Source organism: Palaemon carinicauda, chromosome 8 (assembly GCF_036898095.1).
Source record: "Palaemon carinicauda isolate YSFRI2023 chromosome 8, ASM3689809v2, whole genome shotgun sequence".
NCBI lineage: Eukaryota > Metazoa > Arthropoda > Malacostraca > Decapoda > Palaemonidae > Palaemon > Palaemon carinicauda.
This window is the reverse complement of record NC_090732.1, coordinates 160452106-160466737: the sequence shown is the minus strand read 5'-3', so window position 1 is coordinate 160466737 and position 14632 is coordinate 160452106. Positions and strand designations below refer to the sequence as shown.

General features: G+C 47.4%; 1 protein-coding gene across 1 annotated transcript in view; it reads right to left on the bottom strand.

The window, feature by feature from the left end:
* The window catches only part of LOC137646062 (nanos homolog 2-like), a 184955-nt gene that overhangs the window by 49408 nt on the left and 120915 nt on the right, over nt 1-14632 (bottom strand). The window contains exon 4 of the mRNA XM_068379221.1: nt 10894-10985. Coding sequence (XP_068235322.1) covers nt 10894-10985 — 92 coding nt within the window. The remainder of the gene's footprint in view (nt 1-10893; nt 10986-14632) is intronic.

Below are 14632 nucleotides of genomic sequence, written 5' to 3'. Positions count from 1 at the left end.
AGTGGCCTGCATGGCACGCTTCACTACCTTCTCCTGGCAGAGAATCTCCGAGGCCGAGAACGACACTGACTGGTTGGAGAGTCTCTCGAGAGGGACTCCCCTAGAGAGCTCTTCCACCGAGTGGTGGAGGGGAAGAGCTAAACAGGACTCTTCGACGATTTCGAAGTACCTCCTCTGGTGGACACAAGGAGGTGGGAGGAGTTTGTTTCCGGCGCTGGAACGGGTGGAGGAGGCTAGCTCGGAGAGCTGGCTCTCGACTTTATCTCTGGCACTCTTGACCCCCTAGAACCAGGGCAAAGCAGAGCTGGTTTTAGGGGGCTTTTGGGTACCAAAGACTCGGTCCAGAACCGTGTCCTTGCCCTCTTGAGGAGGAATCTCCGAATCCGAAAATCTGTTAAGGTTCCTCATCAGAGAAAAATCTTGCCAGAAGGCATGCTCCAACTCCAGCGGCTCTCCTCCTGATGGACTAGCAGCAAGGTCTCCAGTCCCAAAAGGCTCTTCTTGGGAGGACTCGTGGACGTTCTCCGCGGGCTTAGCTGGTTTTGGTCTGATCCTCGAAGAAGATTTCGGACCCGTCTTGGAGTCCTTCGACTCCCTCCTGGGAGGGATGCAGGATTCCAACAAAGATGGTGGGGGGCTCTTCTCCGCATCCACCCGACGAGACTTCTCGGCGCGAGGTGGGGTTTCTTCCATTGGTGCGATGGGAGAACGCCTCACCTCACGAGAATCCCGAGGAAGGAAAACCCTCGTCCACGGGGGATGGAGAGAAAGTCTGGGGAGGGGAGGGAGCCTTCCTCGATGGCTTCCGAGGAACCAGTTTCGCCCTTGGAGAAGTAACCACGTCGTCCACTCCTCTCTTCCTCTTCAGGGGGGCCGAGATAGCTGCTGATTTGAGGCCTAGTTCAGAGAAAGCGGGCTTGAAAGCCTGTGCAACCGCTCTGATCAAGGGCCTAAACCAGGGCAGCCCGACTGACAGCAGTGCTGTCAGATACACCCTCTGGAGGGAAGGGGATCGTAAGATCCCTAGGAGTAGAAACTACAACAGGGTCTGCCTGAAAGGAAAAAGCTGTAGAAATGTTCCTGGACCTGTCCGAAGAATTTCCTCCCTCCGTCGAGCACGCTGTCCTGTGCGCGTCGTACTGCAGGATCCAGTGTGGGAACGTGCTGTGGGTTGTGCTGGGCATAGCGCTCGCGGGATAGGCCATTGCTCTCGCGCAGCCGCGTGGGCGAGCATGGGCACGCGGGCGAGCAATGGTGAGCATCTAGCAATGGCGAACAGGCGAGTGATGGCGCACAGGTGAGCGATGGCGCACAGGCGAGCGCTAGGGAGCAGGAGAGCGCTGGCGCACAGGAGATCGCTGACGAGCAGGAGAGCGCTGACGAGCAGAAGACCGAGGGCGTCCATGGCGTGCATCAGGCCGAGGGCGCGCAGAGGTCCGTTGGCGAGCAGGAGATCGTAGGCGCGTAGTCTCTGGAACTGCAGGACGAACAGGAGATCGTGGGCGTGCAGGAGAGCGCTGGTGAGATGAGACAGCAACAGGAGGGCGCTTGCGCGCAGTAGTGCTCTGGCGCGCAGGCGAACGTTGGCGCACAGGGGAAACCTGGCGCTTAAGGGACTTACACACAATGTGTGAAAGCCCCTTTTGCCCCGAAGGGACCGGTGCCCGTTGGAAAACGGGATGGGTGGGCGCCCACAGCGCGTCAGCAGCCAAGAAAGGTGAGGGCAGGTCAGCAGGTCTGGCAGGCGTAGGAGATTGCGAATGATCTACGGAGAGGTCCAGGTCCAAGGAAGTAGCAGGAACGGTAGCTGGAGGACGAGGTTCCTCTGTGGGGAACTGCGAGGATGAAGATCCGAAGAGGCGCCTCCTAACACCCTTGTGAGGAGAAGGAAGACCTCGGCGACGAAGAGGAAGGCGAGCCTTACGTCGGATACGTCCTCTAGGAGCAGCAGGGAAACCATTGGCAGTCCTCCGACGAGGAGTCTCTGTCAGTGAACTCCCCCGGGGGGGGGGGGGGGGGGGGGAGAATCACCCGCAGGAGACCGTTGGACTTAGTTCCTCCCTCGAAGGATGTTCGGAGGGGGGAGCTAAGCCTTCAGCTACAACAGGAACAGGGGTTTGAACACTCTCATTGGAAGCGTCTGCCACAACAGCCTCGACAATAGACAGAGGGTTAACCTCTGCTACCGCCGGTGACTGTTTGACAGCTGCTCCCAACCTGATCATGTCAAACAGGGCTTCCTTGGAGGGCGAGCCCTGAAGCCTCCAAGGAAGCCCAAAGCTGCAAAAGATCATCATTATTCACATCAGGAGAAATAATTAAATCCTCCCCCGGGGGAGGAAGAGATGCCTCGCTATGGGAGGCAACTCTCTCTTCCAAACCCCGAGATCGGTCAACAACAGTACGGCTTACACTACCACTCGACGGCCTCTCACGAGAAGTCGACCAAGAGGGAGCTTCGGAGGAGGTTTGGGCTACGGAAGAAGAGTCCTTAGGATTTTCCTTCTTCAAAGAAACCTTTGAAGGAGAAATATCCCGTTTGGACTTCTTCTGCCAGCGCCGAGAAAACTTCTTCCACTGGGAGGTAGGCCACTCCCTACATTCCATACATATGTTATCACTTTCACACCGCTGACCCCTACAATAAGGGCGTAAGGTGTGTGGATCCGTTTCAACTGAAGACTTGAAGGTCCCACAAGGGCGGTCAGGTAACCCAGGGCACTTCCGCATTGTAGAGGCCAACTTCACAACACTCTAGAAAAGAAAAAGCAAATGCAATGATTAATGGCTGTCGTGTAGGCGAGGGTGACAGCGGACACGTCCGTCTAGCACCCGACCCGTAAGCAAAGTGAGCTTACAAAAGGGGTGTGAGGGGGGAGGGTAGTTAGCTACCCTCCCTGGTGGGGTAGTAATCCCTTGTTAAATTTTTATGGCTCGTCCTTTCAGCTACGCCGAAAGTAATTACCCACTTTAAATAGCGTGGTTTGTATTCCAGTTACGGAACAAACCAATTTTCTTGCATGAAAATATATATTAATTTATCAAGTACAGTATGATAAATTACTGCATACTCATTTCATTTTCCTTTCTTTACAGTAGGAGCCAAAGCTGAAATGTGAGGTTATGTACTGTAACCACAAAAGTAGGAACTCTTGTGGTCACACCATCTGCAGGTCTCATGCCGCCTGCTCAGTTGCAACCGAAACCTTGAGGTATTGTGACCCCCAAGGACTGCAACGTCTGCTTGGCCTTGGTGACCGAGGGTTTCGGTGACCCCAAGTTGGCGGAGTCGAGGGACGCAGCACGAGAAAAGCTTCGGAAATGGGTACGAGGGTTCCAGAAGAACTCTCCCAGATTGTATCTTCCCAACGACATGATGCAAAGCTTGCTGTTCCCTAAAGCAAAAGCTGATGCCGTCGTACCCTAGGCACGACCCGGGCCTTCTTGCGTCCAGATCGCAGTCGAGGCCGATGTCAGTGAAGCCTTACAAGGCATGGACATCCACCAGGAGGAGAGAATGTCTGAAGTGTCCACAGACACAGAAAATGATCTCCTTCAAGAAGATCCTGATGAAGAGGTGACTCTACCACCTGGAGGAGACGAGGATCTCGACTCAACAGAAGCGGAGGACCCCCCTCTGCTTGTAACGCCAATCCAGCCGACATCGTCTATGTCTTCGGTTCCTACCCCTCCATTAGATTCGCTGGGTCAAGCAGTTTTGGCCCACTTTACCACGCTAATGGACGCTCTGCGTAAAGAAAACGTAGACATGAACGAGAAGATGACGAAGGAGTTCCGTGAAGCAACTTGGATCGTCACCTCCTTAGGGTCTTACAAGCTACCCTGAGTGAAGAACCTGCCACCCTGCTCCAAGACCAATCCTTGGAGGTATGCAGAGTTCATGCTGATTACTAACGGCAAACTCTACATTTCGGAGAAGATGGGAGCCGTCCAACTGGACGACATTGAGTTTTGGCCAAACTTTGCGACTTACCCGGAGTGTTTTATCTGGCTGAAGAGTGAGCCAGCATCTAAAGAAGAGACGGAACCAGAGGAGGTCATGGTCTTCAACTACGACAAGGCACAGGCTCTCTTGACGAGTAGCCTGAAGAAGGCAGGGTACTCTAACTCAAGAGTTTCTGCACTGAGCAAGAAACACTCTACTTTTCTTGCTCCTTCTTCGCATGCTTTCCCCTTCACGTCGTAGGCTCTTCAAAACGTGCTAAAGGCCATTGATGCAGGCAAACCATGCCCTACACTAGAGGAGTGTAGGCCTTTGTCTCTGGCCTTGCCCACAGATGAGAAGGAATGGAAGGAGGTCCACCTAACCTTCTCAGTAGCGAAGCTTGACGCAGACATCAAAGGACAGTAGTTGCGAAGCTTGATGCAGACATCGCAGGACATCAGTTCAGCGAGAACCTACCGAAGCTATCGGAATTTCTCCTGCGAAGAGAACAGGAGACAAAGGAGAGGCTAACCGCCTCTCTTTCCCTCCAAAACTGCATGGAGATGTGTGCAGGCATTGCCAGCACCCCAGATGTTTACACGGTCCTGGCTAATATGCACATGGCCACCCTCGTCAAGGACCTGTACGCCTTCGTGAAGGCCAGGAGGGCCTGTAGGGAGTTTGTGTTTGCCAATGCAACAGTCAAATGCGAACCCAGGAAGCTGATTACTTCCTGTATCTGGGTTAAGGACCTCTTCACAAAGGGTGTGGTCCAAGAAGTAGTCAAGAAAGCTGCAACGGAGAATAGGAACCTTCTCCAAAAGTGGGACATCTCTTTGAAGAGAAAGTCTTCCCCAGATGCTGGTCCCCAACCTAAGAGGAAGACAAAGAAGCTAAGACTACCTTCTTGGCCTGTACAACAACATCCCACAGTCATCATGACCGCGATGCCCCAAGTGGTCGCTCAACCACAGGCCACCTTCCAAGTGGTGCCTCAACAGCTGGTAGCCCAGTCACCAGCTTTCAACCAAGGGTTTGAGAGGCAAACCACTACCTTTCGCCCGAAAGGAAGAAGATCTCGACGGGCTCCTCAAGAAACCCCTCACGACGCAGGGGAGGACGTGGTCAGGGTGACAAACCCTCAGGAACATCTAAGCAATGAGATGCTCCAGGTAGGAAGGAGACTCCACCACTTTCAGGATCATTGGACCTTCGATCCCTGGGCCCACAGCCTAATCAAAAATGGACTAGGATGGAAATGGAACAGATCTCAACCTTCATTTCCTCAGTTCTTCCAACACTTCACCCCCATACTAGAAGAATATAACTTAGAACCCTTGAACAAGAAGGTTATAAGGAAAGCAGTCTATCAAATTCCCCGGAAGGCTGTTCTGTGTTGCCAAGAAGGACTCGGACAAACTCAGAGTTATTCTAGACTTGTCGCCACTCAACAAATTCATCGAGAACAACAAGTTCAGGATGTTAACGCTTCAACACATAAGGACCCTGTTACCGAAAGGGGTGTACACAGTCTTAATAGACCTGGCAGATGCTTACTGGCACCTTCCAGTCAGTCGCCCCCTCTCCTCCTACCTAGGATTCAAGTTACAGAAGACAAAGTATGTCTTCAGAGCCATGCCCTTCGGACTGAACATAGCCCCAAGGATCTTCACGAAACTTGCGGATGCAGTCGTACAACAACTACGCCTAGAAGGCGTTCAGGTAGCAGCATACCTGGACGACTGGCTGGTGTGGGCAGCATCCAAGACTGCTTGTCTGCAAGCATCCAAGAAAGTGATCCAGTTCCTGGAACATCTGGGATTCAGGATCAACCACAAGAAGTCTCGCCGCTCTCCAGCTCAGGAGTTTCAATGGCTGGGCATCCATTGGAACTTGCAGTCACACCGCCTCTCCATTCCACCAAAGAAGAGGAGAGAGATCGCGGGTTCTGTCAAGAGACTACTGAAATCCGACAAGATCTCAAGACGCCAACAGGAAAGAGTACTGGGCTCTCTCCAATTTGCAGCAGTAACAGACCCAGTGCTAAGAGCACAGCTAAAAGATGTGTCAGGAGTCTGGAGAAGATACGCATCAAACGCTCGAAGAGATCAAAGACGACCGGTACAGTCCTTACTACGATCATTTCTCAAGCCGTGGTCAAAGGTCAAGAGCCTAACAAGGACCGTTCCTTTACAACCACCTCCACCATCGGTGACCATCCACACGGATGCCTCGACAGAAGGATGGGGAGGTCACTCCCATCAAAGGAAAGCCCAAGGGACCTGGTCATCCCTATTAAAGACCTTTCACATCAATATTCTGGAGGCCGCGGCAGTCCTCCTGACGTTGAAGAAGCTATCTTCTCACAGATCAGCCCACATCAGGCTGGCCTTGGACAGCAAAGTGATAGTGAGATGTCTGAAACAACAAGGCTCGAGATCGCCCTACATCAATCACGTGATGCTAGCCATCTTTCGTTTAGCAAGAACGAAAAGATGGTAATTATCGGCAGTTCACCTACAAGGGTTCTGCAATGTAACTGCGGACGCTCTATCCAGGCTAAAACCGATAGAGTCAGAATGGTCCCTAGACGCAGACTCATTCTCCTTCATCTTGGAAAAAGTCCCAGAACTGCAGATCGACCTCTTCGCAACGAGCGACAACAAGAAACTACCTCGATATGTAGCCCCATACGAGGACCCTCTGGCAGAGGCGACGGACGCCATGTCCCTCGATTGGAACAGATGGACCCATATCTACCTGTTCCCTCCGACGAATCTCCTGCTGAAGGTCCTCAACAAGCTGAGATCCTTCAAGGGAACTGCAGCAGTAGTGGCCCTCAAGTGGCCCAAGAGCAATTGGTTCCCTCTGGTGATGAAACTGAAGTTGAAGCTGGTCCCTCTACCGAACCCAGCTCTATCCCAATTTGGTTCAGAAGTCGACTGTCTTCGCTTCATCACAAAAACCCCAAATCCTTCATCTCATGATCTTCTCGCCTTGGCAGTAAAGAGAAGATTTGGGATCTCGAAAGACAGTATAGACTTTCTAGAAGAATACAAGTCAAAGTCAACCAGAAGACAATATGAATCGTCTTGGAAGAAGTGGGTTGCTTCTGTAAAAGCAAAAAAGCCGAAGGAAATCTCAATAGAGTTCTGCCTGTCCTTCTTCATCCACCATCACGAACAAGGCTTGGCTGCCACCACGATAACTACGTGTAAGTCAGCTTTGACTAGACCTCTTCTATACGCCTTCCAGGTGGACCTGGCGAACGAAATCTTCAACAAAATTCCGAAGGCATGCGCTAGACTTAAACCAGCAGTCCCTCCGAAGCCCATTTCACGGTCTCTGGACAAAGTCTTACACTATGCTTCGACCTTGAACAATGAAGATTGCTCTCTAAATGATCTAACACAAAAAGTTATATTTTTTTTCGCTATAGCCTCGGGCTAGTGTTAGTGAAATAGTAGCCCTATCAAGAGACGAGGGCCATATTCAGTTCACAGAAGTGGGAGAACTGAATCTCTTTCCTGATTCAACCTTTCTCGACAAAAACGAGCTCCCCACCAAAAGGTGGGTTCCATGGAGAATCTGCCCTCTGAAGGAAGATGTCTCTTTATGTCCTGTAGTGTCTAAGGGTCTATCTTCGAAGAACTTCAGACTTCAGGGGAGGACAGCTCTTCAAAGACGAAACCTCAGGATCAAACTATCCCTAAAACAACTGAGGGCGAAGCTTACCAACATCATTCGCTGAGCGGATCCTGATACAGTAGTACAGTACACCCGCACGTCATGATCCGAGAAAGATTGCTTCCTCGCTGAACTTTTTTCAGTATATGGACTTTGAGAGACTCCGCTCATACACTGGTTGGAAATCCCCCAGAGTCTTCTATAAACATTATGCGAAGCAAGTGCATGCCTTAAAACATTTTGTGGTGGCGGCAGGTAGTGTTGTGAAACCTGTCGTCTAGTGCTGTGATGAACAGTGAACTGTTTGAGACTGTTTCGGTTAAGGTGAAAAGGAGTTAACACCTTGCAGTGCAATACCTTTTATTAAGTGTCACCCTGGTGACACTCGGACTGTTCATTATAGGTGCAGAATCATACCAATGACACCAGTGCCATGTGTACACTTGTACGCAGTGTTGATAATTATCCAACATTTACAGTGAAATTATCTTAATAATTTTTCAACTAATTTGGAGTGGCTAATGATATTTCTTCCCTTTCAGGTAGAAATTATATATACCTTTTATATGTTGGATGTATAATTCTGATACTAATTTAATACACTAGTTGCTATATATAAGTTGTCTATTCAAATAAATGTTAAAGGTGCATTTGCGTCTTATTCCCCCAAAAGTAGTTAAATAAGATTAGACGGAGTTTTTTACTTAATTTCCTAAAGTAAAGTATATACTTGAGGGTGCTTATATATGTGAACAATATAACTGAATGATAATTACATTTGTTCCTATATATATACAAACCTTGCTACTTCTATTGTTGAGGATGACATTTCCCTGCAGGGGGCAGGAAGCCCTAAGATTGTTCCATGCTTAGTGGATATGACGTATAACGGTATTGTCATATGTTTCTGTGGTCTGGATGACCATATAGAAGCTGACCCAAGGTTGAGGCACTTATACAAACCCAGAGATACAGTAATTCTCTGGTAAGCTTCCATCAGGACGACATGGCTTGAACCCAAAAAACGGATTTTGAAGCAAAGCGAAAAATCTATTTTTGGGTGAGATGGCCATGTCGTCCTGATGGACTCACCCTCCTTTATCCAAGAAAAGGATTGTATAACAATCCCCATCCGAAACTACTCTATCTGTAGCACCATGCTTAATTGCTACAAGGAATGGGTAGCCATATTGGATCCTGTAGTAGTACGGGAAGGAGATCCACTGGGTAACCTTGATGACGGCTCCACTTCAATTTCGCCACTCTTCCCCCTCAGAGCGAAAACTCTATTCGGGGTGAAGATTGCCATGTGTCGTATCAAAACATACGTCCCCTGATATTATGCGATATCCTTAAGAAAATTTTTACGGATACTCGTGCCAGGAGTTAAAATTCTGGAGACCTATGGTCAATTCTCTGGGAGTATCACTGTAGCCAAATATCCCTTAGAAAGCTGCCTAAAGGAACCTTCCATCAGGACGACATGGCCATCTCACCTAAAAATAAATTTTTCGCTTTGCTTCAAAATCCGTTTTATTTACATGAAAGTAACATAGTTCCCCCCACCACTGCCGGATTCGCGAGGGTTAGGGACCAGACCACCCGGACCCCCCTGAATAGGGCAAATTCGTGAATACTTCAAAATGCCATTTGAAAATGTCTATCTTGATATATAGAATGTGTAATACCAAAAAAATACCATAATAAACAATTTAGAATATTTTGAGGCGTAAAGGATCATAGTGACTCAAGCACCACAGGACCGGAAACAGCATTACAAGGTCCATTGGATAGCACAAAGCTTCCTCTATCTATTTATAGCATTGGCAATGCTGATTTCCAAGTCCATATGTTTGAAATCTCCTCTCAAGACTAGGTAACTTACATCCTTATATGCTGCTGCCTGCGTTACTTGAGGTACCTTGCGCACTGCTTTTGGAGCAGAATGACTGGGTCCAACCGGCCAATGGGAGGACGTGGTACATGACGCGTAGCCATCTCTCGGCCAATCAGATATTTTCCCCATAAGACGTGCGTTTCGGCGGCCAATGACCGCCCGCCTTACATACCACTCAAATAATCCACGCCAGTTGAAGCGTAAATCTGTTTGTAAACATCATCGCGTTGTCGCTCTAGTGTTTTTTACCGCGTTGTCGCTCTAGTGTTTTTTACAACTTTTTACTAATTTTTCAATGATAATGTCGTCTGATATGAGTAATGCGAGTTACAAAGATGTTGTTAGTGTTCCTAGGCCATCTCGTGGCCGTAAACGTGTCCATAATGTACTGCAATGTAAGAAATATGCAGCTAAAATTTAGCGTGATGCTGGTCAAGCGTACACGAGTCAGGCAACCAGGAAAGAAGTTGAAGTCAAGAAAATTGGAAATGCTTGCACAGATTAATGTTTTGATAAGATAACAATGCCAGTGATACAGGGCATGTTTGGTGATTTCTGGGGTGTTGCCGATTACGACAAACAGAATGCCTACATAATGTTGTTAGTGCGTTCGAAACCAGTGAAGAGATGGCAAAAGTACTTACCCTCTTTGCCACCTTCATCTTTCGTTACTCCTGTTACTAATAATACTTAGTTAGTATTCATCATTATTTTCCATTATTATTATTCCCGTTATCATCATTATTGGTAATAACACTGTCCTTGATGCTATGATACATGGAAGATGTATAGAAATACAGTAAACACTTTATTCATGTCTATTGCAATTGAAATTGTTTATTTTCATTTCGAAACGAATAATGAGTTTTACCTTTTTTATTGTGCACTTGCGCACACCACACAATTCTTTTTTTTGTTTTTTTTTTATCAAAACATTCTGAAGGACAGAGATTTCATCTGCAACTTGTTTGATTAAATGTGGAATTTTGTTAAAAAATACTTTGAAATGTTTATTTTTCATTTATGTTAGGAAAATTCGTTGGAGACAACACAGCAACTACTCAAAAATTGTTTACCTTTTGACAGAGCTCCTTTTTTTTGGTATCTAACAAGTCCCTCTAAGATACATAAATCCAGGGTACAGTATACTATGTAGCAATAAATTTGGCAATTTAAATACTGTACTAACGTAGATGCTATAAATTGGTAATTATAACGAAACACCCCACCCAATCAAACAAAATTTAGAAGGCTCCTTGTGCAATATTCTAATCACTCTCAATAGTAGACCTAAATACATTTCCAGTAGTGCACTTCTATCATTCTATAATTAGTACTGCAAGCAAGAATCTTCACTTCCTACCTGAGATGATGGTTTCTGTATTCTTCTTCTTTGGCCCCATAAGTTTTACAAAAGCCACAATATTTTGACTGCTCACCCTCAAGCACTGTAGACTGCAAATAGAAGCAAAAGGGAGTTGAAATATTTAAATAAACCATGTGGCTAAAATCAATTTCTATAATTTTGCAAACATTATGAAAGTTCATGAGATATACCAGGCTCAACTGGAAGACAGCATATAAAACTGATACTCTAACATGATAAATAAAACCCACTGACCTACTTTTTCTGAAAAATGATATTTTAATTATAAAATAAATTTTTGAATATACTTACCCGGTGAATATATAATAGCTGCAACTCTGCGGCTCGACAGACAACATACTTAAAAAACTCGCGAGCGATCGCTATGCAGGTTGCGGGTGTGCCCACCAGCGCCAACTGTCGGCCAGATACCACTCTCGGATGTAAACAAAACCTTCAATTCTTCTCGTCCCACTGCGTCTCTATTGGGGAGGAAGGGAGGGTCGTTTAATTTATATATTCACCGGGTAAGTATATTCAAAAATTTATTTTATAATCAAAATATCATTTTTAAATATTTAACTTAGCCGGTGAATATATAATAGCTGATTCACACCCAAGGAGGTGGGTAGAGACCAGAGTTAAATATGTTTACAGCGTATAAGCTAAGAGTTTTTTCATTTTGACAGTTATCAATATAACAAAACCAAAATAAATAGGTACCTGGTAAGGAAGTCGACTTAGACGATTACTCTGCCTTGTAAGTCTGTCTTCCTCACGGAGCCCAGCGATCCTCTTAGGATGCTGACAGACTCCCAGGAGCTGAAGTATCAAGGGCTGCAACCCACACAACAGGACCTCATCAAACCCCTAATCTGGGCGCTCTCAAGAAATGACTTTGACCACCCGCCAAATCAACCAGGATGCGAAAGGCTTCTTAGCCTTCCGAACAACCCATAAAAACAACATTAAAAAACATTTCAAGAGACAGATTAAAAGGATATGGAATTAGGGAATTGTAGTGGTTGAGCCCTCACCCACTACTGCACTCGCTGCTACGAATGGTCCCAGTGTGTAGCAGTTCTCGTAAAGAGTCTGGACATCTTTCAAGTAAAATGAAGCGAACACTGACTTGCTTCTCCAATAGGTCGCGTCCATGATACTTTGCAGAGATCTATTTTGCTTAAAGGCCACGGAAGTTGCTACAGCTCTAACCTCGTGCGTCTTAACCTTAAGCAAAGATCGGTCTTCCTCACTCAAGTGTGAATGAGCTTCTCGTATTAACAATCTGATAAAATATGACAAAGCATTCTTTGACATAGGTAAGGATGGTTTCTTAACCGAACACCATAACGCTTCAGATTGGCCTCGTAAAGGTTTAGTACGAGCTAAGTAGAACTTGAGAGCTCTAACAGGGCATAATACTCTTTCTAGTTCATTGCCTACGATCTCCGATAAGCTAGGAATATCGAAAGATTTAGGCCAAGGACGAGAAGGCAGCTCATTCTTGGCTAGGAAACCAAGCTGCAGAGAACAAGTGGCTTTTTCTGACGAAAACCCGATGTTCTTGCTGAAGGCATGAAGCTCACTGACTCTTTTAGCCGAGGCCAAGCATACCAGGAAAAGAGTCTTAAGAGTGAGATCTTTCAGGGAGGCTGAATGTAAAGGCTCAAACCTGTCTGACATGAAGAACCTTAGGACCACGTCTAAATTCCACCCAGGTGTAGCCAAACGACGTTCCTTAGAGGTCTCAAAAGACTTAAGGAGGTCTTGCAGATCTTTATTGTTGGAAAGATCTAAGCCTCTATGCCGGAAGACCGAGGCCAACATGCTTCTGTAGCCCTTGATCGTAGGAGCTGAAAGGGAGCGAACTTTTCTCAGGTATAAGAGAAAATCAGCGATTTGGGCTACAGAGGTACTGGACGAGGATACGGAAACTGACTTGCACCAGTCTCGGAAGACTTCCCACTTCGATTGGTAAACTCTAATGGTAGAAGCTCTCCTCGCTCTAGCAATCGCACTGGCTGCCTCCTTCGAAAAGCCTCTAGCTCTCGAGAGTCTTTCGATAGTCTGAAGGCAGTCAGACGAAGAGCGTGGAGGCTTTGGTGTACCTTCTTTACGTGCGGCTGACGTAAAAGGTCTACTCTTAGAGGAAGACTTCTGGGAAAGTCTACCAGCCATCGAAGTACCTCGGTGAACCATTCTCTCGCGGGCCAGAGGGGAGCAACTAACGTCAACCTTGTCCCTTCGTGAGAGGCGAATTTCTGCAGTACCTTGTTGACAATCTTGAATGGTGGGAATGCGTAAAGATCTAGGTGTGACCAATCTAGGAGAAAGGCATCTATATGTATTGCTGCTGGGTCTGGGACTGGAGAGCAATAGATTGGAAGCCTCTTGGTCAATGAGGTTGCAAAGAGATCTATGGTGGGTTGACCCCAAGTCGCCCAAAGTCTCTTGCACACATCCTTGTGGAGGGTCCATTCGGTTGGAATTACTTGACCTTTCCGACTGAGACAATCTGCTAGAACGTTCAAGTCACCCTGGATGAACCTCGTTACTAGGGAGATGCCTCGATCTTTTGACCAGATGAGCAGGTCCCTTGCGATCTCGTACAGAGTCAGTGAGTGGGTACCTCCCTGTTTGGAAATGTACGCCAAGGCCGTGGTGTTGTCCGAGTTGACCTCCACCACCTTGCCTCGAAGGAGACTCTCGAAGCTTATCAAGGCCAGGTGAACCGCCAAAAGCTCCTTGCTGTTGATATGCATGCTCCTCTGACTCGAGTTCCACAGACCTGAGCATTCCCGATCGTCCAGCGTCGCGCCCCAGCCCAAGTCCGATGCGTCTGAGAAGAGAACGTGGTTGGGTTTCTGAACTGCTAGGGGAAGACCCTCTCGTAGACTGATATTGTCTTTCCACCAAGTCAGACAATTCTTTATCTTTTCGGAAATCGGGATCGAGACCGCCTCTAGCGTCTTGTCCTTTTTCCAGTGAAAAGCTGGATGAAATTGTAGAGGTCGAAGGTGTAGCCTTCCTAGCGAGACAAATTGCTCCAGGGATGATAGCGTTCCTACCAGACTCATCCAATTCCTGACTGAGCAACGTTCTTTCTTCAACATCTTCTGGATGACGAGCAGGGCTTGATCTATTCTGGGGGCCGACGGAAAAGCCCGAAAAACTGGACTGTGAATCTCCATCCCTAAATACAGAATAGTTTGGGATGGGATCAGTTGGGACTTTTCCAAGTTGACAAGGAGTCCCAATTCCTTGGTCAGATCTAGAGTCCAATTGAGATCCTTCAGACAGCGAAGACTGGAAGAGGCTCTGAGAAGCCAGTCGTCCAAATAAAGGGAGGCTCGGATGTTCAATAATTGGAGGAATTTTGCCACATTCCTCATAAGCCTCGTAAACACGAGAGGAGCAGTGCTTAGGCCAAAGCACAGGGCCCGAAACTGGTATACCACATCGTCGAAGACGAATCTCAGAAAAGGTTGGGAATCTGAGTTAACGGGGATGTGGAAGTAAGCGTCCCTTAGGTCGAGAGAGACCATCCAGTCTCCCTTTCTGACCGCTGCTAAGACTGACTTTGTGGTCTCCATGGTGAACTTCGTCTTTGTGACAAAGACATTCAGAGCACTGACGTCTAGCACCGGTCTCCAACCTCCTGTCTTCTTTGATACTAAGAAGAGACGGTTGTAAAACCCCGGTGATTGAAGGTCCCAGACTTTCACCACCGCTC